The 27,577-nt window shown below is 44.5% G+C and overlaps 2 protein-coding genes across 4 annotated transcripts; one reads left to right on the top strand and one right to left on the bottom strand.

The window, feature by feature from the left end:
* tfb1m (transcription factor B1, mitochondrial) lies at nucleotides 1–27,482 on the top strand. Of its 3 annotated transcripts, none has more exons than XM_030044182.1 (9): nucleotides 1–70; nucleotides 1,240–1,386; nucleotides 1,929–2,080; nucleotides 2,193–2,301; nucleotides 2,421–2,572; nucleotides 5,213–5,332; nucleotides 25,252–25,379; nucleotides 26,461–26,660; nucleotides 27,148–27,482. In XM_030044182.1, exons 2-9 carry the CDS (start codon nucleotides 1,254–1,256, stop codon nucleotides 27,315–27,317), a joined length of 1,164 nt encoding a protein of 387 aa, XP_029900042.1. In that variant the 5' UTR covers nucleotides 1–70; nucleotides 1,240–1,253; the 3' UTR covers nucleotides 27,318–27,482. The 3 variants fall into 3 exon arrangements, with proteins under 3 accessions (XP_029900042.1, XP_029900044.1, XP_029900043.1); XM_030044183.1 differs by having other exon boundaries at nucleotides 37–79; XM_030044184.1 differs by lacking the exon at nucleotides 27,148–27,482 and having other exon boundaries at nucleotides 26,461–27,091.
* LOC115354032 (claudin-20) lies at nucleotides 16,507–17,368 on the bottom strand. The gene has a single exon (XM_030044186.1). It carries the CDS (start codon nucleotides 17,305–17,307, stop codon nucleotides 16,507–16,509), a length of 801 nt encoding a protein of 266 aa, XP_029900046.1. The 5' UTR covers nucleotides 17,308–17,368.
* Nucleotides 27,483–27,577: the final 95 nt, after the last annotated feature.

The following is a 27,577-nucleotide window of genomic DNA, read 5'->3' as shown; positions in this document are numbered from 1 at the left end:
TCATTGGATAACTAGACTTCAATCAAATGACGACAGCGGAAGCGCAAAGGAGGAATTCAGCTCTGCACTGGTGAGCAACGTGGGTTAATGTTTGTACATTATTTACTGTGTGTCCTCATTTTATTTGGTGCATAACTTCTTAGAGCGGGTACGCTAATGTTTCGAAACATGGGGACCGGTTCCGCCTAAATTCAAATGTTGTTTTCCCCTGTAGCCCAAACAAACACATTAACTGTCAAGCTAACGTTAGCCCTGACAGCTAACGACTAAGTCACCAGAGTTATACTGTTACAAGCCAGTGCACATTAAAGTTAATCACTCAACTTTGTTTTTTACATGTTAGCCATTATTAAAGCATGTCGTCGCAGATAAACACAAGTACATTATCCAGCTAGTGTCACTCAAGCACAGCACGCCATAAATGACCCTGTGGAGTTCATCACTTCAAATTAAACTGCTTTTGAGCTTTTAATGATGTAACCTACCTCTAAACTGTCAGTGTCTTCAAAAATGGTGATTATTTTAAATGCGAAATGAATGAGCGGCTGTTACGGATTTTTTTGTACTCATTTTGTTCATTTGTGTCAATGCTACTTGCAGCTTTGTTTTAAAACCACTAGATGGCGTAGGAGATCGTGTTATGAGCCACCGCAGTGATAACATTGCCAGCATTATGAGCACGCTGATCATTGATGTTGATATTTGATTTCAGTTCTGAATTGGTAAGACAGTGATCGGCACTGCTAATGTTTTCCAGAGCTGACAGATAGCCATAGGGTTACACAGTGTTGTGTTTCTTCTGTCATGCTGGTTTTCAACCTCCTTGTGGGCAAACAGCAGTGCTGAATGTGTTGATTTCAAATGTTAAAGGTAAAGAAAGCCTATACATCATTTTGAGGAATCTTAATTGTAACCACAAATGACAAAACATACACAGTAGCCTTCCATGTACGTATTGGCTCTCAGTTCTGCTCTTGCAGCCGTTCAATATGTATCTATAGATATAAATAGATATATGTTGCAAAGCATAGTTCTGTACAGGAACACCTAAGAATACTGACATTTTATTATTTTCATTATTACTTGTTATTTTTAGTAAACAACTTTCATACTGTGTTTTTTTTTTTTTTTTCACCAAATGCTTTGACATTTATACCTCTGAAGCTCAAATTGTCTCTGCCACCAAAGAAGTCGATTGGTCATAGTTTCTCTCTCATCTCTTGTGCATACTCTCCGCAGTGCACACTGGAATTATGGCTGCCTCTGGGAAAGTGGCGTCTTTCCGCTTGCCTCCCCTGCCCACCATTGGCGAGGTGATAAAGCTGTACAACCTGCGAGCTGAGAAACAGCTGTCCCAGAACTTTCTACTGGACATGAAGCTCATAGGTCAGTCAGCCTGCCTCAGGCTTTCTTCCCCCTCTCTATCTGCAATGCACCAACACCTGCTAGCCACTGTACTTTGCTCCCGTGTCTACACTGAGGACACAACGGTGTGTTCACATCCACTGCACCTGATCGCCCAGCGCTCCGTACAGAAGGCTTGTTCATCGACATTGAAATGGACAGGCTTTTCTGTATGGGCGAGGCTGAGTGGATCTCCTGCTAATGTGAACAGACCAAGTCAACTGTTTGCCGCCAAAGCAGAGCTCGTGCTCTAATGTGATTATCAGTGATGCAGTGCAGGCCTGATCTGCTCTGGTGTCCTTGAACAAGGTGACTGTGTGTTAGATTAATCCACCTCAACTTCATCACACAGAGGCAGACAGATATTGGAATATCACACACTATTAGTCTCAATTTAGATAAGCAAGACATAGATGGAGAGCTTCGATAGCAGTGCGGTCTAATATCGATGGTGCATGAGTCCACCAAATTGCGCACAACAATATTAGTTAAATGAATTGAGCGTCAGTTATCTGTGTTTCCAGACAAACTGGTGCGTCAGGCAGGCAGTTTGAAGGGGGCGCATGTGTGTGAGGTGGGTCCTGGTCCCGGGGGCCTCACACGCTCCATCCTGAATGCCGGTGCCAAAGACCTGCTGGTGGTGGAGAAGGATACACGCTTCATCCCTGGATTAAAGGTAGACGACTCAGCCGCCACACTGATTATGAGGCTGAACCAGGCTTTTAAAGGCACCAGGGCAAGGTGATTGTGCATGTTTAATGTCTGTTCTATGATATCCGTGTCCACAGCTGTTGTCTGAGGCAGCACCAGGGAGGTTGAGGATCATCCACGGGGACATACTCACCTACAGAATGGACCGGGGATTCCCGTTAAATATCACTAAGCCATGGGAACACGGTGAGAACATGACATTTCACAAGCTGTTACCAAATACTGCAATGTGTGAGCGTTGAACAGTGAACTTGTGAAACAACAAATGTGTGTGTGTGTGTGTGTGTGTGTGTGTTGCATCACAGACCCACCAAATCTCCACATCATAGGGAATCTCCCATTCAGCGTTGCAACTCCTCTCATCATCAAGTGGCTGGAGAGCATGGCAAACAGGACAGGGCCCTTCATGTACGGGCGCACCCGACTCACACTTACTTTCCAGAAAGAGGTGGCAGAGGTGAGTGAGCTTCAATTTACTTTTTAATGTGGGCACAGTTTTTACTAATGCACAAAGAAAAGCATCTCTCCTAGGGCAAGAACATATTTATTATGTCTGTTTGTGCTTTTATCGTTGCTCTCTTGACCAACTCTCCCTCATCGAGACTTGCTGTAAATCTAAATGGGAATATGTAGTTAAACTCAGAGAAAAGATAAGGTGCGCACATCCAAAAACCACTTTGGCCAGGTGCTGGAATCAACATAATAGCCCATAGAAGAAGATAAAGATCCTGCACACTGTAGCTCCCATTCAGAAAAATCTATTAAGACACTGCAAAAACATGACGTTTCAAGCCAAAATGCTCTTCCTCAGACTCTGATGATACACAAAACCAACAGACTTATATAAGGTGTTCCCAGTCACATGGCAATTAGACACATTAAGATCAGCTGTGTTCAACGAACAGGGAGGTGGTCACCTTTCTCATATTCTATTCTTGTGTTGGGTACATGTTTAGGCTCATTTTGCAGGGTCTATGTATTTATTTATTTATTTATAGACATTTACATACTGTTATTGTGTACTGTTAAGGTGGTACTTTTTTATACACCGAACCAAAATAATGATTCATACCATATCTATGTGTCTTAATGGCTGGAGGCTTTTTTGCCCCACTCTTAAATGAGTTATATTTAATATTGAGTAATGATATGGATTTGATCCGATTATGTGTATCTTTCCTGGCTTTGCACTGTAAATATATTATAAATAGTGATGGTGCACTTTAATACAGGTAGTGTGATGGTCAGGTGACCACCTCCCTGTTCGTTGAACACAGCTGATCTTAATGTGTCTAATTGCCATGTGACTGGGAACACCTTATATAAGTCTGTTGGTTTTGTGTATCATTAGAGTCTGAGGAAGAGCATTTGGGCTCGAAACGTCATGTTTTTGCACTTGTCTTAATAAATTTTTCTGAATATGTAGTTAAAGAAAGATTCAGTTATAGGTTGAATATAGTTATAGGATAAGTATAATACATTAAATGGTGCATTTGTCCTAAGTTTGAAACAAAAAAACTGAACATCATAGCATTAAGCCTGGTTATACTTGACTTTGAGATACTTTTTATCTTTGCACCGCCGTATAAAAACACTGTAGCAGAGAATAGTTGATATGACCAGTATTGATTACCAATTATTTATTTGTTCATCTACAATTAATCATAGCAAGCAGCTGAAAAAAGCAAAACTTTACTATCAGAGCTCCTCAGTCCTGTAATTAATGTATCCATCTGTCAAATACATATTCAGAGTTTTTTGATAGAAGAATATTATGTCATTATTAATTTATTAATCTTTTACAAAATATATAGCATGGTGTAATGGCTGTGCAGTTGCAACTTTCTTGAAATGCCTGAAGATAGCCCGGCATGGCCTCATTTTGGTTTGGATATTTGGTATTTCTCTTTAAGAGCACCCCACCTTGACTCATATGCTGACTATTTTGAAGACTTTGCCTCCCAGGCTTTGCAGCACAAGTTTCTATTTTCTTTATATATATATATATATATATATATATATATATATATATATGAATTAGGCCAGTAAAATTACAAAGAGGAGGATTCAATTCTATTTCTATAATTCTGTAATGTTTCTTTTGCTTCAGATTCTCTGAGATCTTACTGACATTTCTGGATGTATGAGACATCAGGGGGCAGATTCATAATACTGTAGATTCAAGATGGAAAAAATGTATATTGCACAGAAACATGCACACACATTACTTGTTTTGCATTTTTTAAAGATTATTTTTTGGGGTGCATTTCTGCTTTATTAGACTGTCACAGTAGAGAGAGACAGGAAAGACAGGGTAGACAGACAGGCAGACACACAGCAAAGGGTCTGGGCCGGATTCCAACCCAGGCCGCTGCAGCTTAGCCTGAGTATTACGAGGTACACGCTCTACACGGTAAACCACCAGGGCACCCTGCTTTACATTTTTAAAACCCTGTGTACACATTGCTCCATGTTATACATCATTAATCTTTGTGAAATTGTGTGCACATGCAAAAGTCAAACATGCCCAGGTAGTTATAAATGGATGTCAACACACATAACTGCCAGCCGCCATCGTCGGCCAGAAGCTCAGAGTTCTAGCACCGACGTAGCCATGGTGGTGTTACGCACTTTTGTTACCAGGAGCTACAATAGCCTAATTTCTGATCAACTATGTGCACTGTTTTTGTTTCATCTGACTGAAGAACACGGTGGCATTACGTAAACCTGTTCACTTGAGTTAGAATAAAAGTCATGTCTGCAGATGATAATGCACATATCTAAATGTTGTCATCGTTATTAATTACCCAGTGAGGTACTGCACATAGTGTTCTGACAAGATTAAATCTCAAAAGAAGTATGAGTACGCATGATATGAAGCATGTGTGTGGATGTATGCATGCTCTCACAGTATACTGATTTTTTTTTTTTTTTTTTTTTGAGGAAAGCGGCTTTTTTTTTGCCTATACCTTGTTTGTACATCCAGTCCCAGGTCGTGATGTGCAGATTCAAAGTAGCACTATGTGACCCCAGCAAGTAACCCAGTCTTAATGATCGTGCATTATTTAACACTAAGCTGTTGTGGCTGTCCATCCAGAGGCTGACGGCCAGCACCGGCAGCAGACAGAGGAGCCGTCTGTCCATCATGGCTCAGTACCTCTGCACTGTCCGCAGCTGCTTCACCATCCCCGGACGGGCCTTCGTCCCCAAGCCTGAGGTAGGATGTTCCCTCCTGTGCTGCTCATCAACACATTGGATGACATTGTCGTCACGCAACCAATACCAAGATAAATTTTTAATACTGCCACAGTGCCTCAGTAAATAAGAACGCTCCAGTGCTGCTACAGTTCAGTTTCTTTTTTCTTATCCTTTATCTTCTTTTAACTATTTAAATCCATACATATACAAAGGACAAAGTATACTTGTTAAAAGTACTGAATGTTCTTAAAATACAGAATTCAGTGGTTTGTAATTTCAGCTATCATGACAGCACTTGTGGATAGAAACACCCACACACAAACACAGTTTTGCATTCAAACTATGCACGGAATCACACACATGCACGCCTCCCACACTGAGATAACAGTGGCACCTTCCTCACGTCTAATCTCTCCTCCTCCTCTGGTCCCATGTTTCCCATCATAGTCCCTCATCATGTCTCTATCACTCATCTGTTCTCGCCCTCCCTGCTTCAAGGCTTCATTAAGACTGTGTTGAATCACTGTTGTCTCCGTGCTGTCTTTGGACCCTTTCTGGGTTGTAATGATGCCTGGTGGGTATTTGAGATGTGGCACGATCACACTGCACCCTGTAATGAGGGCCTGCTTCTCTTTTAGGCCCAATTTCTCTCCCTAGCTCTCTTTTTGGCTCATGTGCGTGTCATCGGCAAAAGAAAGGCGTTTCCTCTTATGTAACATGAGATGGCAAGGTTTTTTTTTTTATTTTAAGAATGAGGATTTTTATTAGCACTAAGGGGGGCATTAAAAAAATAAAAGTACTGCTTCAAAATTTGAAATATCATTGCCAGTTAATAGGCTTCTCTGCCTGGTTGTATTTTGAGATGGATATGGCGCACTACTTGTCAAAGACTCAGTAGCTCCTTTACATCCCTGTACAAATGAAACCATGTTTTTCTGTTCCTGAACTAAAGGATAGGCGTTAGGTTGATGTCAGAAATGGACTGAGGGTCCCATGAAGATGTCGTGGCTCTTTAGGAGGCCCACTGTTGGTAAATATTTAATCCCTTATGTGGAGTAAGAGGCAGCAGAGTGAATGGGACCAGCGCTGATTGTTCATTCTCTTAGAAGAGATGGCTCCCAATGATTATTTCATCACACTCAGCCGCCTTTTATATAGTCTGTGCATTTCTTTCTCCAGAGTCTTATGTTTGTGTGTATGTCAGAATGTAGCCTAATGGATTGGAGCATGGCTGCCTGTCTTTTGAGTGTGCATATAGTGTGTTTGTGTGCACGTTTGCATGCATCAACTATGCATAATTGTGAAGCAAACATCGGTCCTGCATGCACATGCCTGCACTTTTAGATTAATTGCTGACATATGCATACCAATGCAGACCATCTCCCCCCACTAAATGTTTTAATGGGCACTTGGGAGAATTGATATCATTAGGAGAGATGATGGTTGTTTGATTAGAATGCCTCCTACTGCTTATGTCCTATAAAATGTCAGAGAGCACACGGAGTACATTAATGCTATCATACCCATTGTGAATTCCCCCTTTTATTTTTAAGTCATGTATTATAATTCATAAAGCGCTCTCTAGCTCTGCTTTGTTTATGAGTACACACCAGAGTAATTATACAGAATTGTTTGACAATAAAAATGCCTTTCCTTATTTAAGGGACAAAGTCCTGGGCTGATTGAATGGGAATTGAAATCGGGACTTACATGAATATTGGCTTACACCCAAAGCAGTGGTTTTGTCGGCAAACCTGACCCATATTTTGTCTTAAGGCATAAAGGGATTTAGAAAATACTGTTAGAGCTTCAAGTGTATAAACTGTAATGGTCACCGGCTCTGTCATGGGTGGTGCTGCTGTACATTTCTTAGAGAGTGCTCTAGCTAGAAAGCAGATGTTGGATCATGGATGGTGTTCACACAGTATCTACATAGCTAAGATAAGCAGCATATAGAAATTTTAACAGCTAGATTCTACCTGTTTTAGGCAGATTAGTAATACTTTATAATTATTAATATGTGGGTAACACTGCCAAAGCTTTTGTCTGTAAACTCTTTGTCTCTCTCTCTCTCAGTGTGTGTGTGCTTTTCTTAGTCAGTGCAATGTAGCCAACAAATCGGCTCAGTGTTCTAATTGTTGGTATTATCTTGTTCTCTCTGTAGCTTTGGGATCGCTAATTGTCTTCTTAATGCACAGGGATTTGTTCGAATTGAATTACGATCGTCCTTTCTTTTTGTCTGCTCTTGACATGTCTTAGTCATGCCCGAACCTGAAGTTCAATATTTTGGAGTGTGAATCATGTCTTTCCTGCAGTTTGAAGGAACAGGTCATCTTGAGCCTGTATCGATGAGCTATCATTTCTCAGAAAATGTGTCGGTGGTTTGCAGCCGGCTTTCGATGCTTCCTCCCACACCGCTAACTGCAGCTCTCACACACACCGTGGTAAACAAAATGAGAGGCGGCAGGTGCTATGCAGGCTAAACATGTAGCAATTAGTAGCTGACCCCCTTCACGCTGATTTTTTTGAAAAAAAAAAAAACAAACAAAAAAAAAACAGTGCTATCGGTGCTAACAAAGAGCCAGCCACAAAAAGCCCTAAAAAATGCATTGAAATCATTGAACCTTTCCAAATTACCATGATGAGAAAATAGCAACAGTTAAAAGTGGGGGAAGGGGAATCGCAGGTTGATTGGTTGGTTGATTTCCACCTATAGGAGCGAGCCATTTCTAGTTGATAGGGTAATGAGAAGGGAAATGTTGAATCCATTTTACATTAGCGGCTACTGGGGCCCATATTGACGTGCGGTGAGCAGATAGGCCTTTCTCCTGGCTGTTTAGTCTGTCTTGTTCTTCTCGCCCCCGGACTGCACCTCTCTGTCACATTGAGTGACTGAGATTGTCCTTGAAGGTTTCTGTGAACAGTGATTGGCTGCTTTGATGGTGTTCCCCCAGGCTCAGAGCGCCCTAGGTCTGTCCTGTTTCAGATCACACCAGCTTCCCCTCCCTTATTAGTCACATGCCCTCTCTTAATTCTCACATACACAGATTGAGTGATCTCTAAATTGCTTCTGCCCTTCACAGCTTTACATAGATATCTGAAAATATCTCATATAGAAATAAAAATAGATAATAGAAACTGCTCTTCTGTCATACTTGTGGTCGCTACAGGCTATGGTGGTTAAAGACTTTTAGAGTGCACACTGTGCAAAGGGTCGGCAAGGAATCTGCATCTCCAACATGGACATCCACTTATCCAGATCCATCTTCACTGCCTCTTTACATAGAAAATAGCTGATTTGCAAAGAGCTAAGAGTGTATGTTGATTTCCCCATCTCTTTTCCCCCGCCTCCCTGCCTCGTTGGCTTTCTGTTTCCTGACAGAATGTGATTAAAATCAGCTTCTGTCTGTCACAGACAGGTCTATAAGTCGCTCAATAGACACTCCATCACGCGCAGACCGCTGTCTCTCCCGCAGAGCTCCTGGAGGTCTCCACATTTTGCTTCGTGAATAAGAACTACGTTATTCATATGAAATGATGAGGAAGAAATGGAGGATGGTGTGGGGGAGAGTGGGAGATGAAGTGGTGATAGTAGGAGAGGAATAGAGAGACTAGGAAAGAAATGGCGTAAATGTTAGGATGTGGGGGGGTGGAGAGACTGGGACTCAATTAAAATACCAGTAAGAGGAGGAATGGAAGCAATTATTGGTGAGACAGGGAATGGATGTAAGTGAACGGAAAGGGAGTGATATATGAAATGCATGGGATATATGGAATGGAAGGAAAGCTGAATACAGCAAATCCTCCTCCACGCGAGTGGAGAGGTAAAGGAGTGCCCGAAGACAGATTCATGACAGAGATCGATCTGGAGGGAGAGTGAGGCGTACCTCCAGCAGATGGTTGTCTGGGCCAGTCGTCAGCCCTGTCTGAGTAATGGCTGCATCAGACATCGCCCACCAACCAGCCGAGGCTCACCGGACGGGAGCCCTACAGATGTTTGCCTTGTACACAATCCTCTGCTGAGGACCACAGGCCAGATGAGCAGAGCCTAAATTAAATCTGTTAATGCTGCATTGCGCATCTATAATGGCTGTGTTGTGAGGGAGAGTTTGGACTAGTGCAGTGAAAATCTAGCATACATGTTTGGGTTCAGAGGGTGATATTTTTTAGCAAGTGGTTTCTCATGTCTCTCTCAGCAGTTATTTCCAGTATTAAAGAAATTGCACCCTCTGAAAATAACCTCTGGTTCCTCAGCACAAAGGAAACCATTGAACCAATAGTAAGACTATACAATAGAGCTTATGAGATCCATGGCAACCTTCTCCTTTGGATTCACCACTGCACTGCACTGTCATATCCTAGTGTCCTGACTTTTTAGAAATACATGAGCAATCTAGTCATTAAATGCTACTTTTAGATCCAAAACAATAACTTCCCTCTCGCTTACTGCTCTACTTCCAAGACACAAGACAGGGACACATCACTAGTTCAGTTTCACATGCTCTTATTCCAGTACTGGCTTACAAAAACAACTATGGTAAGAGATAATTTTTTTTCACATACACTTAAACAGGCATATAAACACTATCTCATGGAAGCACACCTGCAACCACTGATTCAACTCACTTAGGCATATACCATCTTGCTCACTTCATTTAATGTGCTGCATAACAGCAACCTGTGGTAAACCAGTTCTAACTGAGTCAGGCCAGTTTAAATGTAACACCTTTTAACATCTGTAATGTCACTTTGAATCTTTTCCTTTTGAAAATGAAAAAATAAAATGAAATTCAAGGCTCCATTTCAGTGCTGAATGTCACCCACCTTTGTCCACTGTAACGCAGTGGCAGGCACAGTGATGGATATCCTCTCCGTGACCTGAAGTGGCCCAGCTCTCCCTCAACAGTAACACTGAATATCTATTCAGTGTGGCTGCACTGCTGTCTCACCACCCGCCACACACTCCACAGGCACACAATTCATCTAGACCTATTCCTATCCAGTAAACGGGGTCAAACGTGGTATCAAGAGTATAGGGAAAGTTATTTCAAAGACTCGTGCCGGCTCGGTAAATGCCTGAAGGCTTGGTCTCAATACATCACAGACCCAAGGTAAAGAAAGCTAAAAATACTCTCCTCCTGTTCTTCCCTTAAACAAAATACTGAGGTTGGCAGATTTGGCTTATGAACATCTCTGGAGATCTATTGCTCCTCCTAACAAGAAACAGTCCCGGCCTCTTTGAGAGCCGGCCCTCAGAGTTTAGCAAATTCAGCGCTGTTTAGTGAGCATGCCAAGAAAACATCCAGGTATTTTGACAACTAATGCTAAAACCCTGGCCAGATCCCAAGAAAAGAAGGTCAGCTTCAAAAAAGTAAAGCGCCAGTGGTGCTGCGATACCCTGAGATGAAGTGGAGTCTGTGAAAATAAGCCAGCTGTAACAACGGTGCGAGGGATCAATCCATAAGCTATTAACTTGAAATGTTTTTTGACAGCTCCAATTTCAACTCCATATTCAGTAATTTCATGACTTCATCGCTGGCTGTTTAGTGAGGGGCTGCAGATTGGATTTGATGATTGTTTTTTTGTCATAAGTGTAAAAAAAAAAACATGAAGAGCTGTCATAAGCATAAAAATAATAATTAATTGTTTGTTGATTGCATTGGGGCTTTGTATGTGTATGAGAAATTAAGCTGTGGGCAGCTATTTTACCTTTTTTTTTTTTTTTTTTTTTTAGTTTTTTATTGTGCTGCTCTGCTCTCAGTGACTGTGTCCCTGCAGTGAGATCAAAGTGAACTCAAAACACCACTAACAATACTCTAATGGCTCATTTGCAGATAGAAAGTTGGCAAAATGTATCAATGTCCACACGCTATCGCATTTAGCCTCCCTCACCTCCAGCCTACTGAATCATCCCAGCAACACAAGCTCTCCTGATGCTTAGAGCTGAAATATTAAAGGGGCTCCTTTGAGCTGTCAGAGTGTATTGTTTTCCTACAAGCTCCCCTTTTGTCATCCCCATAGCCTATACTGCCTCTCTCAGCAGTTTACAGCTCAGCCAAGGTCATCGCTATTATTCCCCAACCTCGCACGAGCACGGGGACCAGGGGAGAGAGAGGCTCCGCCAAAGGAAGGTCATTCTCACCCAGTGTTGATGGCCGCATTATATCTCCAGTATGAACCTTCATGAGGATGATGCCTGTCCAAAACAAAGAGCCTTGCATTAAGTATGTTGACATACCGGAGCGATTCGGGTGCTCACTGTATGTTCAGCACTGCAGTTATGCTAATGGGGTTTTGATGACTGACGGTCTAAGGGTTCTTTGGCATTGCTTTACTATCCATCTTGCTTTTTTGCACCTGCCAGCATGACTTGTGGAGTGGATTAGTGCTCCTGTGTGTAGTCATCATTGCATTGTCTTCCACACCTGCTGCACCGATCGTACCTGTTCTTTTTCTGCATTCGCTCCTCGGAAACACCAGTTCCGGTGGTCATTTACAGGTCAGAGAAACGACCTGTGACTCTGACATGGTAGGGAAGCTCAGGGAAAAGCTATATCCACGGGCTTAGAGCGTGATTAACCCCTGCCTGGAATTGACAAGGTTCAAAAGCTCTCACCTCCCCTCATCTAAGCCCACATTCCAGATCTGTCACAGCAGCAACTCAGGGTGAAAGCCTTTGATGGAAAATGTAGGTTAAATACACAGAGGAGCGGATCTTATTAGCGTTTCCCCATGAGAGGAGTAGTTATTTGATCTCCACTCTTGTTGCATAACCAAGAGGAGCGGGAGAACGAGGGAGAGCCTTGAATAATCCATGTTTGTTTCAGGAAAGCACATTCTCACTCGGGTGTTGTAGACTGCTAGGCTCTAATCAACTGTAATGAGAGTGCAGATCCTTTTGGACAGTAACTATTTAATAAGAGCTCTCTATCTGCAGTGTATAGGCTTCATGACACATATATTATTCTTGAAGAACATACCGTACAGTACACTGCCTGCAACAGGATGAAGACATCTTCGCATAGCACTACTGTAGTCTGGAACAAAAACGGAATTTGCTTTGCTCTTCGAATTGGATATGTCATTTTTGTCAGTCTTGGCATTCCTCTTGTTTATGTTAGGCTGATTTGGAGCCAGGAAAGCTTGACGCAGACGATGGTGATTTTTATGAAGCTCCACTGAAGAATGGGATGTTGCAGAATTTACTCTCTTCTCCCCAGTGAGCTGTATTTGTTGTTCAACTGATTATATTTGTGTTGTTAATTTCATTGACTCTTGTTAGTGATAAATTGTAGTTGCCACTCTTTGACCTCCCTGGGAATTTCTTGCTCTTTCTGCACACTCTCACACTTGAGTATTTTCTTTTCTTTGTTCAACTTAAAATCTTGCTCACTCTATGCAGATAAAATCCACCAGCTCTTGTTCACCATATCCTTCTAATTGCACATAATTCAGGCTCTAGCCTATATGTTGTCATTTAAGCTCAAGACGTTTAGTAAGATACACCAGACAGGAGATCCTCCCCATTCCCTTTAAACTCTCAAGGAGGTTGTTATTATTTCATCCATGCATTTTCTGAAGCTTCTATCTCAATAAAGAATGACTGGAGAAAGCTGGGTATGGTATTGAAGGCAGAACTCCTTTTCCAAAACCCATTTACACACTGTCGGTAATGTTTTATATATACATGTTTTAGTTCGAGTGAAACCTCTTTCCCTCTCACCAATAGAGCTGTTTTCCTGGGTGCCGTGTAGACTGTAGAGGCTTCATAGCAACATTATGAACAGCCTGCATGACTACACTCAGCACAGCCTGTACTGTCCAAAAGCTGTAGATTTGGCAGGAAGATGAGTGCCATCCCCTACTGATCAGATACACACACACACACAAACACACAAAACAGACTATAAAGGCGTGTTGCTTCCACAAAATAGTTTTATTGGTAAAAAATATAACTACTTGCACAAGCACACTGAGACAATGGTACCAGAACTTGTGAATTGTTCATCATCATAAATATGCTCTGGCAAAGTAAGAAGTGCTAAAGCATCCACAAAAATAAGCTGCAATTATCAAAATGATAATTCTCGTCTTGGTTTATGCAGGAGAGCTGCACATTTAGACATTTAGGGCCTAGTCACTTTGCACTCTGGCCATTTATGAGCTAATGAAATGGTGTGCTGATGATCAAGCTGCACAACCACAGAAAAAGAGAAATCTCCAGCTCCTGTTTGCCTACTGAGTCCTATCAGACAGAAATAGATCACTTTTTTCCAGAGTGCCAATTGTAGTATGTACATTTGTACTGGTCCTGGAAGCTTGGAATGCTCAGCCACTTGAAAGAAACTGCTGCCAAACAATCTAACACGAGCAAAGGTGCATTGGAGTAGTCTTCTTATAAAGAAGATATGGTATGAACATGGTATCTTATATTGAAATCATACATGTATGAGGGAAACCTGGTCCCTCAGTAAAACAAATAAGAGATCTTAGTAGCTTAGATACTTGTGTACAGTAATCTGCAGACCTACAATGAACAAGAAATCCTGAAACAAAGATTTCTTTTATTTAGAAAATCCCATACTCAAGTCTTCCCCAATGAAACACGCATAAGCCTAAATGCCCATTGAAGGCATATTGTGCTTTGGGAAATAAGGAACAATGAGGATTGAAAATAACCCTCGAAAGCTGCATCGGACTATACACAAGCATCTAGATGACTTGAGACTTAGTCTGGCAGAAGAAATCACAAATCCATAAAACATTCGCTAATGTATAATTCATTTACAAACAATGCAATAAAAAAATAAACCAAAGGAACTCCAGACTGTATTAAAACTTGTCATCATGAAACGATTTGGCACATTCTCGAAACGCATAACGTGTCGGTATTGGTTGAGGACATGGCACATTCTTGACTTTGTTTATTGCATTGGTTATGGTGCCTGGGCAGTGAGTTATTGTCAGGAGGCCAGTTCTGTTGGCTATAGTCTGTGCTGGCCAGGATGAGTAGTCAGGGTGGGGTAGAAACCTGGCCCTAGAGGGCTGCCAGGCCCAGCAGTGGTGCCCGCAGAGATGCCCCCAGTGTGCCGGCAGCAGCCTGCAGGTGGCGAGCTGGGCTCAGCCATCTGCTCTCCCCTAGGAAACTGCATGATTATGAGAGAGAGGGAGAGAGAATGCACAGCTCTATACATCACTGCCAAGGCCTGTCACTGGCGCAGGCTTTTCTGCACAGAAACAACATACCTCCCACCCCTTATTCTCAGAAAAAGAGTATACACACTCAGGAACACGACTGTGCGAAAGCGTAACAGTACTACTGACATATGAGTAGGTGGATGTTTTGTGTGTGTGTGTGTGTGTGTGTGTGTGTGTGTTTGTGTGTGTGTTTTGGGAGGGCATGCTTTCAACATGTATCAGTGTTGTCTTGTCAGCGATTAGATCCATTTGACATGACACAAGCAGGAGAGAGAGGGAGTGAGTAAAAGAAAGACTGACAGGTTGGAATAAGAGGAACGGCGGCATCGTCAAGTGGCTGCAACTTAAGATGCCGAGACCTTTCTGCAGGTGCAGACCAGTAGCATATGCGCACTGCTGACGCACTTGAAAAACAAGTCACATATGGAGAGTGACTCAAACCTTTTTTAGCTGCTTGCCACACAGCTACTCAGTCGACCATGACTCAAGAAACCTTCTTTCTCCATGCCTGTCTGTCTGTTTCTCGCTCTGTCATTGCACTATCACCCATCTTTTCATTCATGTCACAGACACCATGACGGCGGACAACAAGGAGAGAGCGTTTCCCAAAACCTCTGTCCAAGTAACTGAGGGATGTTGCCTCATGTCACCAGCTAATAAGAGGGATTAGTGAAAGTAGCCCTGCATGAACAGAGGCTCTGCAGAAAGCTTATGGCACCATGGAGAGAGAGGGGTGCCCCCCTAAACAACCTGAGAGTCACTGACTGACATGCACCGACCACCAGACAATAAAGATATTTGGGTGGCGGATTCCGTTTCCATGGCACTGTGGAGGTGGATGGTGAGAGTGAAAAGCACATGCAAAAATGCCTTTATGTCTGAGGGTTTAGTGAGCACATGAGTGTATGGATGTATGTCTGTGGTTGGAGGTGTCTGTGTTATCTGTGTATGTGTGTGTGTGCGTGTGTGGGTGTAATCTGTATGCAAGTGTGCCCTCTACAATATGCATCATGGAATGGATAGCTGTTACTTAGAGAAGACAGGTTGTTTGGATGGAAATAGGAAAGCAACATTTCAGAGAGTCCACTCTGTGGGAGAATTGAAGCTCTCTCTATCAATTTCTCTCCATCTCTCTCATATTTCCACCTGCAGGGAGAGAAGCAGGCATCTGTTTGTCTGCATTTCTGTCTCATCTCCAGCCCAGCAGCCCACATCTACTCCCCCTGACAGTCCTCTTTGAACAGTTTCAGCAGGGTAATGTTTCTACAGCTTTTCAGGCACAGGCATTGTGTGGCTACGTCTCAGTCTTCTACCAGGCATTCTGCTGTATTAATACACAGACAGGCTCCACACAGCATGCTTTAGAGGCAAAATATCAACATCATTCTAGAAGCTAACAAAAATATGACCATTTATTTTCAATCAGTTCCACCTAGCATTCTAGTGGATGAGCATATGAAAAACTATAATGGCTTGCTATGAAAGGGCTTCCACCTACTGCTGCCTCTTTGAGGCATCATATTGCCGACTTTGCTGAATGGGAGGGTACCAAATGATTGTAAATAGCAGCTAAATGATTGCTTTTTTTTCTTTCAATTCAAACCTTTGGCAAGGAAAAAAAATCTACACGGAAGGCTTCCTTAACTGCTTAATCCATTCCCCAGGGTACTCTTCTGTGATTTACTGATGAAGGATATCTGCATTTGTTTAGCGGCTTCCTCCGCTTCTGCAGCGCCTTACCCTGGCGCCTTACACATTCGCACTCTGTTCCAAGGCGCTGCTTAGGGAATACCTTCACTGCTTGTGCTTGCAGAACAGAAAAAAAATGAAAGGAGGAAAATACGAGAGGAGAAAAACGGATTCAAAGTCGTTGCCCTCCTCTCTCCTATTTTTCTCCACCTCCATCTGGAGCAGAGCCTGGTGTATAATATAAGCCGTGATGGTTTCCCCCCAGGCTGATCCCCCTTTAGCCAGGGCGCGTGCAAGGCTCCTTCATTACACATAGTCCTGCAGGCTGTAGCCAGTCTTATTGTCTAATGGTGAGAGGGAGCAGTACTGGTGCTGGAGCTCCTGCTGCTGTTGCTGGAGCAGCTGTTGCTGCTGCTGCTGGAGCAGGAGTTTGTCAGGAGGGGGCAGCAGGACCAGGTCCTGGGGTCCATGTCTCTTCCCCGAGCAGGACATACAGAAGATCGACCCCCCCACAAAGAGGAAGCCTGCCGACACAAAGGCCACGTACACAGCACCCCCAGGCTCAAACTTATTGCTCTCGGGCACACTGGAGTCCAGGAAGTTGGTGATGACCTCGTTGGTAAACCAGGAAGCGGGCACCAGGCACAGGAAGCCAGCAGCAACGAAGCAGCCGCCACTGGCAATTGCAGCGTGCCTTTTAGAACGCCGTCCCCCACCCCAGCGGGTGCACTTGAGTCCCAGTGAGGCGAGGCAGAGGCCCATGGCAGCCAGTACGCAGCACAGCACCATGGTTGTGCGGGCAGTCTGCAGGTAGGCAGGTAGTGAAAGCACGGAGTACTTGAGTGTGCAGCTGAACATGCCGGTGCTGTACCATGTGCAGTCCATCCACAGCCCCTGCATCTGGGAGATGGCTGTGATGATGTTGGAGCCCACATCTGCGCTCACCTTCCAGTTGGGCAGCAGAGTGGCCACCATAGCACCCATGATGCCCAGGAGTGCCAGGACAAAGCCAAAGATCTGCATGCCCGTGGACGCCATCCTCCTTTTCACGTAAATGCTGCTACTGCTGCTGCTGCTGCCGTAGCCCGTCTCCTCGTCAGGCAGCATTCACCCAGCGCCAGCCAGGCGCCTCGACCCTCTGCCCAGCCGCCTCGCTCCCCTCCCCTGGTAGTACACCAGCTGCCAGTCAAATCCCCAGCTCCTCAACTCTTTGGCTGCGGCTCCACTGGACTGGAAGAGAGAGACAGAAATGAGAAATTGAATTGAGTAGTTCCCCTCACTCTCCCTTCTCCTTTCCCCCCTCACTCACCCCACACAAGCACAGACTTTTCTTGCTGGAAACAAAGGACAGCGTGAAGCTCAGACAATAAGAGCTGGCTCTGACTATTGGTAAGCAAGACACTGGGACTTGTGCATGTGTGCATTTTCTATGCGCTGCCTTTTGCCTTCCTCTTCCCCGTACTGGCGCCCCATAGAGCTGTTATTGGAGAGGCAGAAATGAGTTTGTGGCATTTGCAATGCTCAAAAGCTATGTGGACTTAAAGCTGCAGTGCCCTCACCCCACTCATATAAGGTTATTCTACCACTTTGACTTCAGTGCTGTATAGCCAATAAACCGAGCCTACATATTTAACCCAGTTTGATATTTATTAATATTGTCAATGAAATAATCAGATACATTTTCGTCAATCGCTATATTAAAACTTTGTAATTGTACAGTTCTTTTGTATTATTACGGTGATATTGTCGGACTTCGAAGCCAATTCATCCATTTATTTTTCATCTTGAAATACATCGCTGCCGCTCAGAGTAAGCGACGGCTAATCTCAACCAATTTGTTCACTGTTTATGTTGCAAGAGGAAAAAGCGGTGTTGAAATAATCCCTTACCCCGGCTGGTGCAGAGCTGGCGGTGACGCGTCACGTAGTTCGCAGTGATTCCTGTAAACACACACAGACACACACTGAAAGACCGTGCGATGGAGAGGGGGCGAGGAGGATTCAGCCCGCACCACGGGTCCATTCAAGCCATCCATCTCCTTAGCAACAGTGTAACGTTATGAGAGGACATCCCAGCTCTATGGACCACACATGCTCGACAGGAGCCTGTGAGAAATAGCCGTCTCTCTCTCTCTCTCTCTCTCTCTCTCTCTCTCTCTCTCTCTCTCTCTCTCTCTCTCTCTCTCTCTCTCTCTCTCTCTCTCTCTCTCTCTCTCTCTCTCTCTCTTCTGGAGAATAGACTCTCTACGTCAGAACCACAAGTTCACTACGGCAAAACCCACCGCCTCAGTCAGGCGGCCAGTCAGTGCTGCTCACGACTGCTGTGCTACTATCGCCGTCTCCTTGTTTCATGTCAACAATCACCGTCGGACTCGTTACTCTAAAAGTAACGGAGTGCTCATCCACCGGAAAGTAGTGAGCCGAACATTTCTTTACTGAATACAGAAATAAGGCACGTCGCTTTTCCGTTCCACAATGAAACTTGACGTCCTGTCTTAAATTCAAAAAGCCTGGAAATTCTCCTGTGAATAATCGAGGAGCGCAGATAATGTGAATATCCAATGTTCCTCTCATCCCTTTGCCCCATTATGGTGCCGGGACTGGGAGCAGTGCTACTGCCGCCCAGGAAAAAAAAAAAATACACTTTTTTTTTTTTTTTTTCCCTCATATGGTTTTGCTCGTGTCGTGAGAGTAAAAAGTACTCTTTTTACTCTAACTAACATGGCCAGAAATCAGCTGTTTTATATTTTCATGTCAAGTCAAGTCTTTAACATTACATTTTTCCAAACAATGAATTTTAGTGAAAATTACATAATAATACTTGAAATTATTACAAAAAAATCCAACTGCATGAAATGCTGATATAATTCTAAATGTGTTAGTTGAATGTGCTAGATGTGTGTTCTTGCAAACTAAACTGCATGGCCGTTTTTGTTATGTATGATTTATTCTCAAAATTAGGTTGGCTATGTGAGTGAGACTTTCTTGTTTTTGTTTGTCTGTACTCACTTCTGTTTCTGGGGGCAAAATCCAGAAACTCCTCTTACAGTGCACTGCAAAAATGAGAAGCAAAATTATAATATAATCCATCCCATGTCTGTGTTGAGCTCTTCCGCAACCATAACAGGGTACTGCTGCTGTCAGAAGATATGAAACCGCCAAGATGCAGAATCTAGATAACATTTCCAAACATCGCCTCACTCCACAACTGGGAAGGATAATCTAATCAAGATGGAAGGGGGAAAGAAGCTGCTATCATTATGACCAGATTAGCTGGTCAGACGTCTGTCCTCTGAAGGTGTCTCTGTTGTTTATGCAATAGTCCACAGGGCAGAGGAGCATGTGTAGCCCACCACGCCAAAACTGACCCTCCCCGGGGTGTCATCTTCATCAGGCATCAGTCAACAGGAGGCTAAACTCACAGCTGCTACCCCCATGTTTGCATCTCATCCTCTGTAGAGGACATGGAGCTGGGGGGAGGGAGTGGCTAGGACGGCCTTGATTCATGAATGACAAAGAGGACAAAATGAGCGAGGGAGGGAAAAAAAATTACACAGGACTTAATAGACGCAGTACCCTTGAAAACGCAGATGTGTGTTACGGTAATTCTGCTGCATGGGCAAATCAAAAAACAGCCAGCCTCAGGAAATTATTTTGCCAACCCCCCATGTACAATATAATGACCCAGCACTGGCTGTCGTGATGTGAGGCTATTACATTACATAGGCTGTCGGTGATTGATTTGTTTAGCTATTGATCCGTTTGTTTAATATGGCCCATTGCTCTCTCCATCCCCCCATTGTTCCCCCTGTACACAACCTTTAAGAGACTCTTTCTTAAGATGAGGTCCGGCCGGCAGCATAGAGACAATAGTGCGCGCCACAGCGGTGTTACCAGGTGTTCAGTGCTGCTGCTGACCTTCAACACTACATTCTTAGAGCCCCACGTGGGATATCACTACAGCAGCGAGAGAAATTTTTCCAGTTTTCTGCAGCCACACTACAGTAAGGCACGTGTGAGTTGTCTCCTCGTAGCCAATGAGATCCTATGTGCTGATGCTGTTGTTGTTCTGTGGGAGGGAGAAGTAAATAAATAAATAGACTGTAGAAGGTAGGGACCAAAGGAAAAGAGAAAAAGGTGGGGGTGAGGTAGAGGAGAGCAAAGCGCAGTTAACATATACCCGGTGAGTGCAGATGTGCGATGCGGTGATGTGTGAAGACATGGCAGGCTATTATAAGCATGGCCCCCTTTATTTTATCACCTCGCAGCCGAGCTCTCTGCCCTTTCCGCAGCATAGCTCCGAGGCACAGCCGGACCCACAGCCACTCTCCTTTTCTGCCCACATGAGGGGGGTTTTATTGTTCAATTTGCATTTTCCCTCTTTTATGTCCTCCCCTGTGTGTAATTGGGTTTTGTGCTCATCATCTCGCAAAGGTGGTTTATTCACAGTCGAGGTCCAGTGTGTCGTGTGATAGCTGTGATATCGCTGTCAGTGCAGTCGTGTTGTGTTGGCGCCGTCCATGTCTATTTTCACCATGCATAATATGTGTAAACCTGTCAGAGGCAGAACACTTGTGACATGTTGTGAAGTTGCCAGCATTGGCTTGATTTAAGAGTCTCTTATGTTTGCCCCATTAAGACTGACTCATGTTGACACAATCATGGCATTGGCATTTATGAGTGTTTTTTTTTTTTCCTTACATATCTTATCAAAACGGTGACTGGACTATAGACAGTGTTGTTAAATTTGTTTTGTTTTTTTTACACATTGTCTTTGTTTTCTCTTTTCACACTCAGTTGCTCCATTGTTCTTGGCAGAGTTCAAGACTTTTCTTTGATGAAAGCATCTCAGAAGATTTTTAACATGTCAGAGACTCGGGCTACAGTCTTGGTTTTTCCAGTGTGTGTGCCCAGGGTGATTTTAAGAGCATGGGAAGTTCGCTTGGGCTGCCTGCACAGGAAGCCAAATCCCTCCCTCAGCAACCCCTCTAGCAACGGCAGTCCAGTAGATTCAGTGGCACTGACTGCTGCCTTCTCCTCTCTTGGAGCCCGTCTCCCTCCACTGATGTAATGGAGGTTGTCCTCTCAAGGTACTGTCATGATTAATGCAGCTCCTCTCCCTTGGTGTGGGATCTTAGTGGGCTTTTCTGTCTTGTATTTCCTGGCTGTATATAGCCGCTTCCATCCCCCTGCTCTCGCTCAGAACCTGGCATTATGTAAGACCAAGTGTTGGTTGTTCAGGTGGTATAGTGGCTGGCGCCCCGGGGCCCTGCCATCTCATCTTGGTTACGCTTAGAGGGACATGACAAATTACTGCTCACACGCCATTGGGCAACGACTCACAAAGAAAGAGATGTCGGAGGTGGAAATGGGCAAGGGGAGCTGGAGAACTACAGTGCAAAACTGGGGTAATAGAGTTTCCCACTGAGCTTTGGGAAGGTCAAACACATGAAAAATGGTAATATATAACTGTAGAGGTATGAATATTGTAGTTAAGTGGGTCACAATAGGTCTTGAGCTGTGGACACAAGCAGACATGTCACTTTTAGATGGAGATTGTTATATTTTGCCCTTTTCAGATGCTCTCGCCTACGTTTTAAATGGAAATGCAAGGTGTGCATGTTGGTTTATTAGATGATTTAGCATACCATATAAGTATGCAAGAGGAAAAGCAGGTTCAAAGTCTATGTAAATGTTTGAAGTCCTTGTTTCAAAAACCTTAGGCCCAAATTAGCCAGATTGAGAGTGCGAGACAGTAAGGCATTTTTATGGGCTCGAGTATGGATCCTTATGTAACAAGCCAATTTGGAGGGCGAATTAATCTAGAAATCATGGGGGGTTATTATTTGCTTGTTTCTTCCTCTTAAACAGCACGCTTTGCACGAGCCCACAAAAACCTAATTACATTCAGTGCATCTCCGGTCTCTGCTTTGTAGGATCACTTCTGCCACCCATACAGAGAAACAGTGATGAAGGATGAGAGTCAGAGCAAGAGGGAAATATTAAGGCTGTCAGGTAGGTCAATGTGTCAGTCTGCGGCCCCAGTTCAGGATCTCCTCGCAGATGCAGAGTATTTGAGGAGGTTGGTGGGGTGGAGGGGGCCATGCTCACAGCACCCTCGTGGAAGGCCCGGGCGGCGGCGCATGATTTAAGATAGAGCTTCCTTGCATGTTGAGGTTATCAAGGGAAGGATTAATGGCAGGGAGCGGGATATATTACAGCGGCGCTACCGAGTGAAGCCGTGTAGCAAGGCCGTCTATAAATCATAGCGGCAAAGTGACTTGGACAGGCCGACGGCTGAAATGCTGCTGCCTGTATAGTTCCAATATCGACTTTCCCCCATGCCCCTCTCTTAAATCATGAGGTACCGAATACAAATGGCCTAATTATTCCAGCAGAGAGTGAAATTAAAGGTGTTCCTTTTTATTGCTTCTTCCTAACAGATGGTGATATGATTTTGCATCACTACAACACTGATAGAAGCAATACTGCATCCAGATATTAAATGCTGACCAACATCAACCTTCATGTTGATGTGAAAGAAAGATTTTGATAATGCAGGCCTCTCTTCCAGACTAAATGCTCATGATAACACCTGCCTCGATCGAGAGGTACCTTTTCACATTTAATGTGTGATGGGAAATGTTATATGTTTAGTTCATTAATATTACACTTACCTAGAATAATCCAATGCTCACTGATTCAACAAATAAACCATGAACAGAAGTCATCTAAGAATGTCAGGCTGTGTTCCACATGACACAAATTAGCAGCAGACTCGACTATGCACAACAGCTGCACGTTCTCTTTCAGCATAAATTTGTAACTTCCTTCATCCTTGTGTGTCATAACATCTCCTATCGAACCTAACCCAGAAGTTTGAAGCTCTCTATACCGTTACAGCGTGTAGCCCAGAGCGCTGATGAGACAAACAGCCTCCACCAGCGCTGTCCCACTACACGCCACTGCGGCAGGAAAGCGAGGCAGCAGCCAGGGCTACACAGGGAGCTATAGATCTGAAACGAGATAGCGCTGCGGTTTACAAGCACTGTCGGCCGACGCCACCATTGCGCGCGGGAGAAAGAGAATCTTAGCTCATTAGAGATCCATTGCACGTCCTTGGACCACTTTATTTTTCCTCCCCCAATTATCTTCGCCAGCCCCTAGCCCCGGAAAACAAAAGGCAGCTGTGAATTGAGGGTGAGTCACACAGTCCAGAAATACAGGCTTCAAGGATGTGCGAGGAGCTCCTCAGGGCATGTTGTCTCAACAGGAGGGCTGTTGTGCTAAATGAAATGCCCTTTCGCTGTACCTGTATGTGTGTAAGATAAGGATAGAGAGGTTGCTTTTGCGCGTGGGCTCGTTTGTGTTTGCGTTCATAAATCTACACTTTTTCCATTTCATCTTTGCCCTCTTCACCGTTTACATACCTGCATGCGTGTGTTACATCTGCATTCTTTTTCCAGCTCGTATTTCCCTTTGCCAAAAACGCTCCATCCCACTTGCAGATCTCAAATTCTCTTCCATGCAAATGGATGAGTGAGCCGCCACCAACACTATTGACGTTGCTCCCCGGAGCCCCCTTGTCAGTCACTCCAGTCAAGCAGTCAGTGAGTGGCCCCTCTCAGCACTCTTCTCTCACCAGGGAAATAAGGCTATTACCAACTACGGACGGACAGATAGACGGCCGCTCTGCTCTGCTGCCCAGCGCCCGGCTCTGCCATTGGTCCACACACAGTACAGGATCTCCCCGCTGATTGTTCTGGAGCCCCTTAGCCTGATAGAGCCGAAGTGAAATCTGTCATGTGAGACACCATCCAAGTCCTACCTCAGATAAAGATGATGCTTTTTTTTCCCCACCAACAAGTGCAACACATTTGCATATCCAGCAAAGATGGCAAAGGTCATCTGGTTATGTGTTGCGGATCTTGAGATCCCATTGCGGCCTTCGGGAAACAAGGAGAGTAGATGATCCTTTAGAGGAGAGCGAGCGATAGAGTGAGGGAGACAAAGCCAGTGCGTGAATGTATATGTGCTCGGGAGTTAGAGGGAGAGAGAGGGTGATCTGAGAGAGAGAGAGAGAGAGAGAGAGAGAGAGAGAGGGCTAGGCTCTGCTGAGTCTGGCACAATTACTTCAACAGTTTGTCATATCGGCTTAGGGCTGACAGAGGAGGGATCGGGAGGCGGCAGCTAGCGAGGAAGTGGAGCCAAGACTCCCACCGCAACAACCACCAACAGACCCCTAATATCTCCTGCTAACCCAAGTGAGGGTTCATCCCGCTTAGCTGAACCTCCAAACACCCCGTTCCTACTTCAGAACATACCCAGTGAACTGAGGTTTACACAGCCAACGTCCAGTGGGACGAGATTTCATGACCTTCATATGTTCTTTTTTTTTATTAACTTTTTCCTCAAAGGAAGGGAAGAGAGGGTATATAAGAGAATCAATAGCAAACTTTAGCACAGCCCGTGTCCCCCGAGTCCACCACAAAGCGGCACATCAGCACTGCGGCTGCCTGATGTACCCGCTGGTTGATCTATATATTTCTGCTCTGTCAGATTCACCCCGAGTGGAAACAGTGAGAGCAGGAGAGGCGGCGACACGGCGAGGAAGAGGAGAGTGCTCGGGGTCATAGGTATAAAAAGAACCTCGGTGGCGACGCAGCGACAGGGAGATAGACAAGAAAGAAAGAGAGAGAGAGGCTCCGTTTCTTTGGTCCATTGCACAGGTGTTACTGTGGCAACCGGAACCGACTCGCCAGCCAGCTACGCTGCGTCATCTTGTTTTGTGCTTTTCCTCTCTTCTCTTTTCTCGGTCTCACTGTTTCTGTCCATCTCACCGTCTCTTCCCTCTGTAAGCCAGCCTGCCTGTCTCCCTAGCATTTTCTCCATACCTCATTCCCTTTTTAGTTCTCCTTGCACCTATCTGCACCTCTATTTTTTTTTCCTCATTCGCAAGAGTACACCGCAATCAAGTTATAAGGTCTGTGCTAACCCCCTGCTGCTTGTTTTTCCTCTGTGTGTGTGTGTGTGTGTGTGTGTGTGTGTGCAGGTGGACGTTGGAGTCGTTCATTTCACCCCTCTGGTTCAACCCCAGATCCAGCAGCCCTTCAAGCTAGTGGAGAAAGTCGTCAGGAACATTTTCCAGTTCCGTAGGAAGTACTGCCGTAAAGGAATTGAGTAAGCATTATTTTACTACTTCATACAGTGTGGAAGGCCTAGCTCTGTTTTCCCCTCTGTCTTTCTCTTTCTCCCCCTCTCTCTGTCTTTCAGTTTTGGCTCAGTCTCATCAACCATTCTCTCTTTTCCATTTTTCTCCATTCTCTTTTGTCTGACAGTGGAGTCTTCATCTCACAATTAATTAGAACAATTTTAGCTTTGCTTCTCTGTATCTCTGCTACTGTCTCTCTCTCTCACACACACACGCTTAAAAATGAACATAAACATGAATTTTAAAAGCTTCAGCAAACCAAAGTGTGAACATCCAAGCACCCTCGGAGCTCTATTGAAAACCACCGATAACAAACACCCACACGCGTGTGCGCGCTGCCCATCGCCCCCGTGCCTGTTTGGAAGCGCACGTAGGCCCAGAAAACAAAAGAACACGAGCTGTGTGAAAGAGAGCAGCAATTATGAGTCATTGAGGTGGCATTGGAAGACGAGGCAGCAGCCTAACTTATGTAACTGCAGCAGTTTGGCGGCGGCAGCACCAGATTGAAGAGGAGGCACCAGCACTGAAGCGCCCAGAAAGCATCTGTACTGCAGAGCCTGGGAGACGGGCCGGCATGGGCTACTGCGCACTGACTCACAGTGAAAGCCCACGCAAGGGCATCTTAGGTTTGGAAGGTCTTTAAACATAAATGCTCTCCCAACTTCATCTTTTCTAAGTAATGAATATGCCGGAGGGCCATTAAGGGTGAAAGCCAAAAAAAGGAAAAATGTTGAAACTAGAAATGATTACCCTCCTCTTGCGATTGAAAAGTTGCCAGCTGAGTTTTTCCTCTTGTTTCAGTATCTCTGCATCCCGTGTCTGTGTAACATGGCGGTGTGGCATTAACAATTCATGAGTGATCCCAGCTCATTGTGTGATTTCAATTAACTTCACAGATTTTTTTTTTTTTGAAATAATTGCTGAGGGGTAATTTTTTCCATTTGAATTTTATAATGCTATTAAAGTTACATGATTGTTAGGATACTAAAGCAACCTGAATGCTGCAACACTCATTATCCTCCTTTTGTCTCGCTCTTGTTTTTCCCCCAGAATGCTGTTCCCCGAGGCGTGTCGCCTTGAGCTGGCAGAGGAGATGATGCGCAGGGCAGATGTGGATCCCACCCTGCGCCCTACAGAGCTCACCATCCCCCACGTCAGGGCCTTAGCGGACGCCTACGCCCACCTGTGCACCAAAGAACCCAGCCTCATCACCTACGAGTTCAGAGAGGAGCTGAGGCTGAAGCACCTCGGTAGGCAAACAGGCACACGGATGTCCACACTTATTGACACGCCAGCAGGCACGCCACCACCCAGCTGAAAAACACAGCACAGAAATGAGGGGAAAGCCACTAATGGTCTCTCAGATAGCACCCAGAGACAACAGACTGCTCTTAGCCTTGACATTTCCACCTGGCATAAGCATGCATTTTTAAAGCCTTTTTCCTCGGCACCCAGGAGGCAATAGGTAGCTGGGAAGGCACAGAGTCCTGGGACAGAGACAAGAAGCACAATGAAAATAAAGGGGATGGGTGGATTGCAAGGGTACATTGATTGGAACAGCTCCAGGACAATTTCCAGGCTGGGACATCTCCCAAAAAAAAAGTCCAACCAGGAGTTGGAGTTGAGCCTGTCTAGATGTTTGGGAAAAATAATAATAAAAAAAATGCATGCTAGTTCCCAGCCAGAGCTTTTTAAGTGTGAGGATTGCTGCATAATGCTTGGCTGCACCCTTTCCAGATGTCCTGATTCTTACCTCGGATCCAACTCACATAGCACCCCGTCCTGTGGGACCTCAGAAAGAAGTCAGTGTTTTCAGGATGGTTTTAGAGAATGGGAACAAGATGGCAGCACCATTATCCAGGCCTCTCCTGCTATGCATTACCTTTTCATTTGGGAGACTGAGTTGAAAAGGAGTTGGAGAGTGTTAGGCATTTGTCAGCCCAAGGAAGACTCCTGAAGGATCAGAGAAAAAGGACTCTTGTTGATGCCTCTATTAAAATTAAAAAAAAAAAATGGATGGCAGTCTTATTTTGCATGGTTTGTGTTTGAGAGGTGTGGTGTTGGCCTTTTGAGTTTGTCTCCTGTGTATCCATCTGAGGTCACTGGTCACAACTTTTACTGGAGCAATTGCCATATTATCCAAAATCAAATGTTTCCAAATGTTTTT

This window comes from Myripristis murdjan, chromosome 22, assembly GCF_902150065.1.
Source record: "Myripristis murdjan chromosome 22, fMyrMur1.1, whole genome shotgun sequence".
Lineage (NCBI taxonomy): Eukaryota > Metazoa > Chordata > Actinopteri > Holocentriformes > Holocentridae > Myripristis > Myripristis murdjan.
The sequence above is the reverse complement of the archived record's forward strand: the minus strand, read 5'-3'. Positions and strand labels throughout refer to the sequence as shown.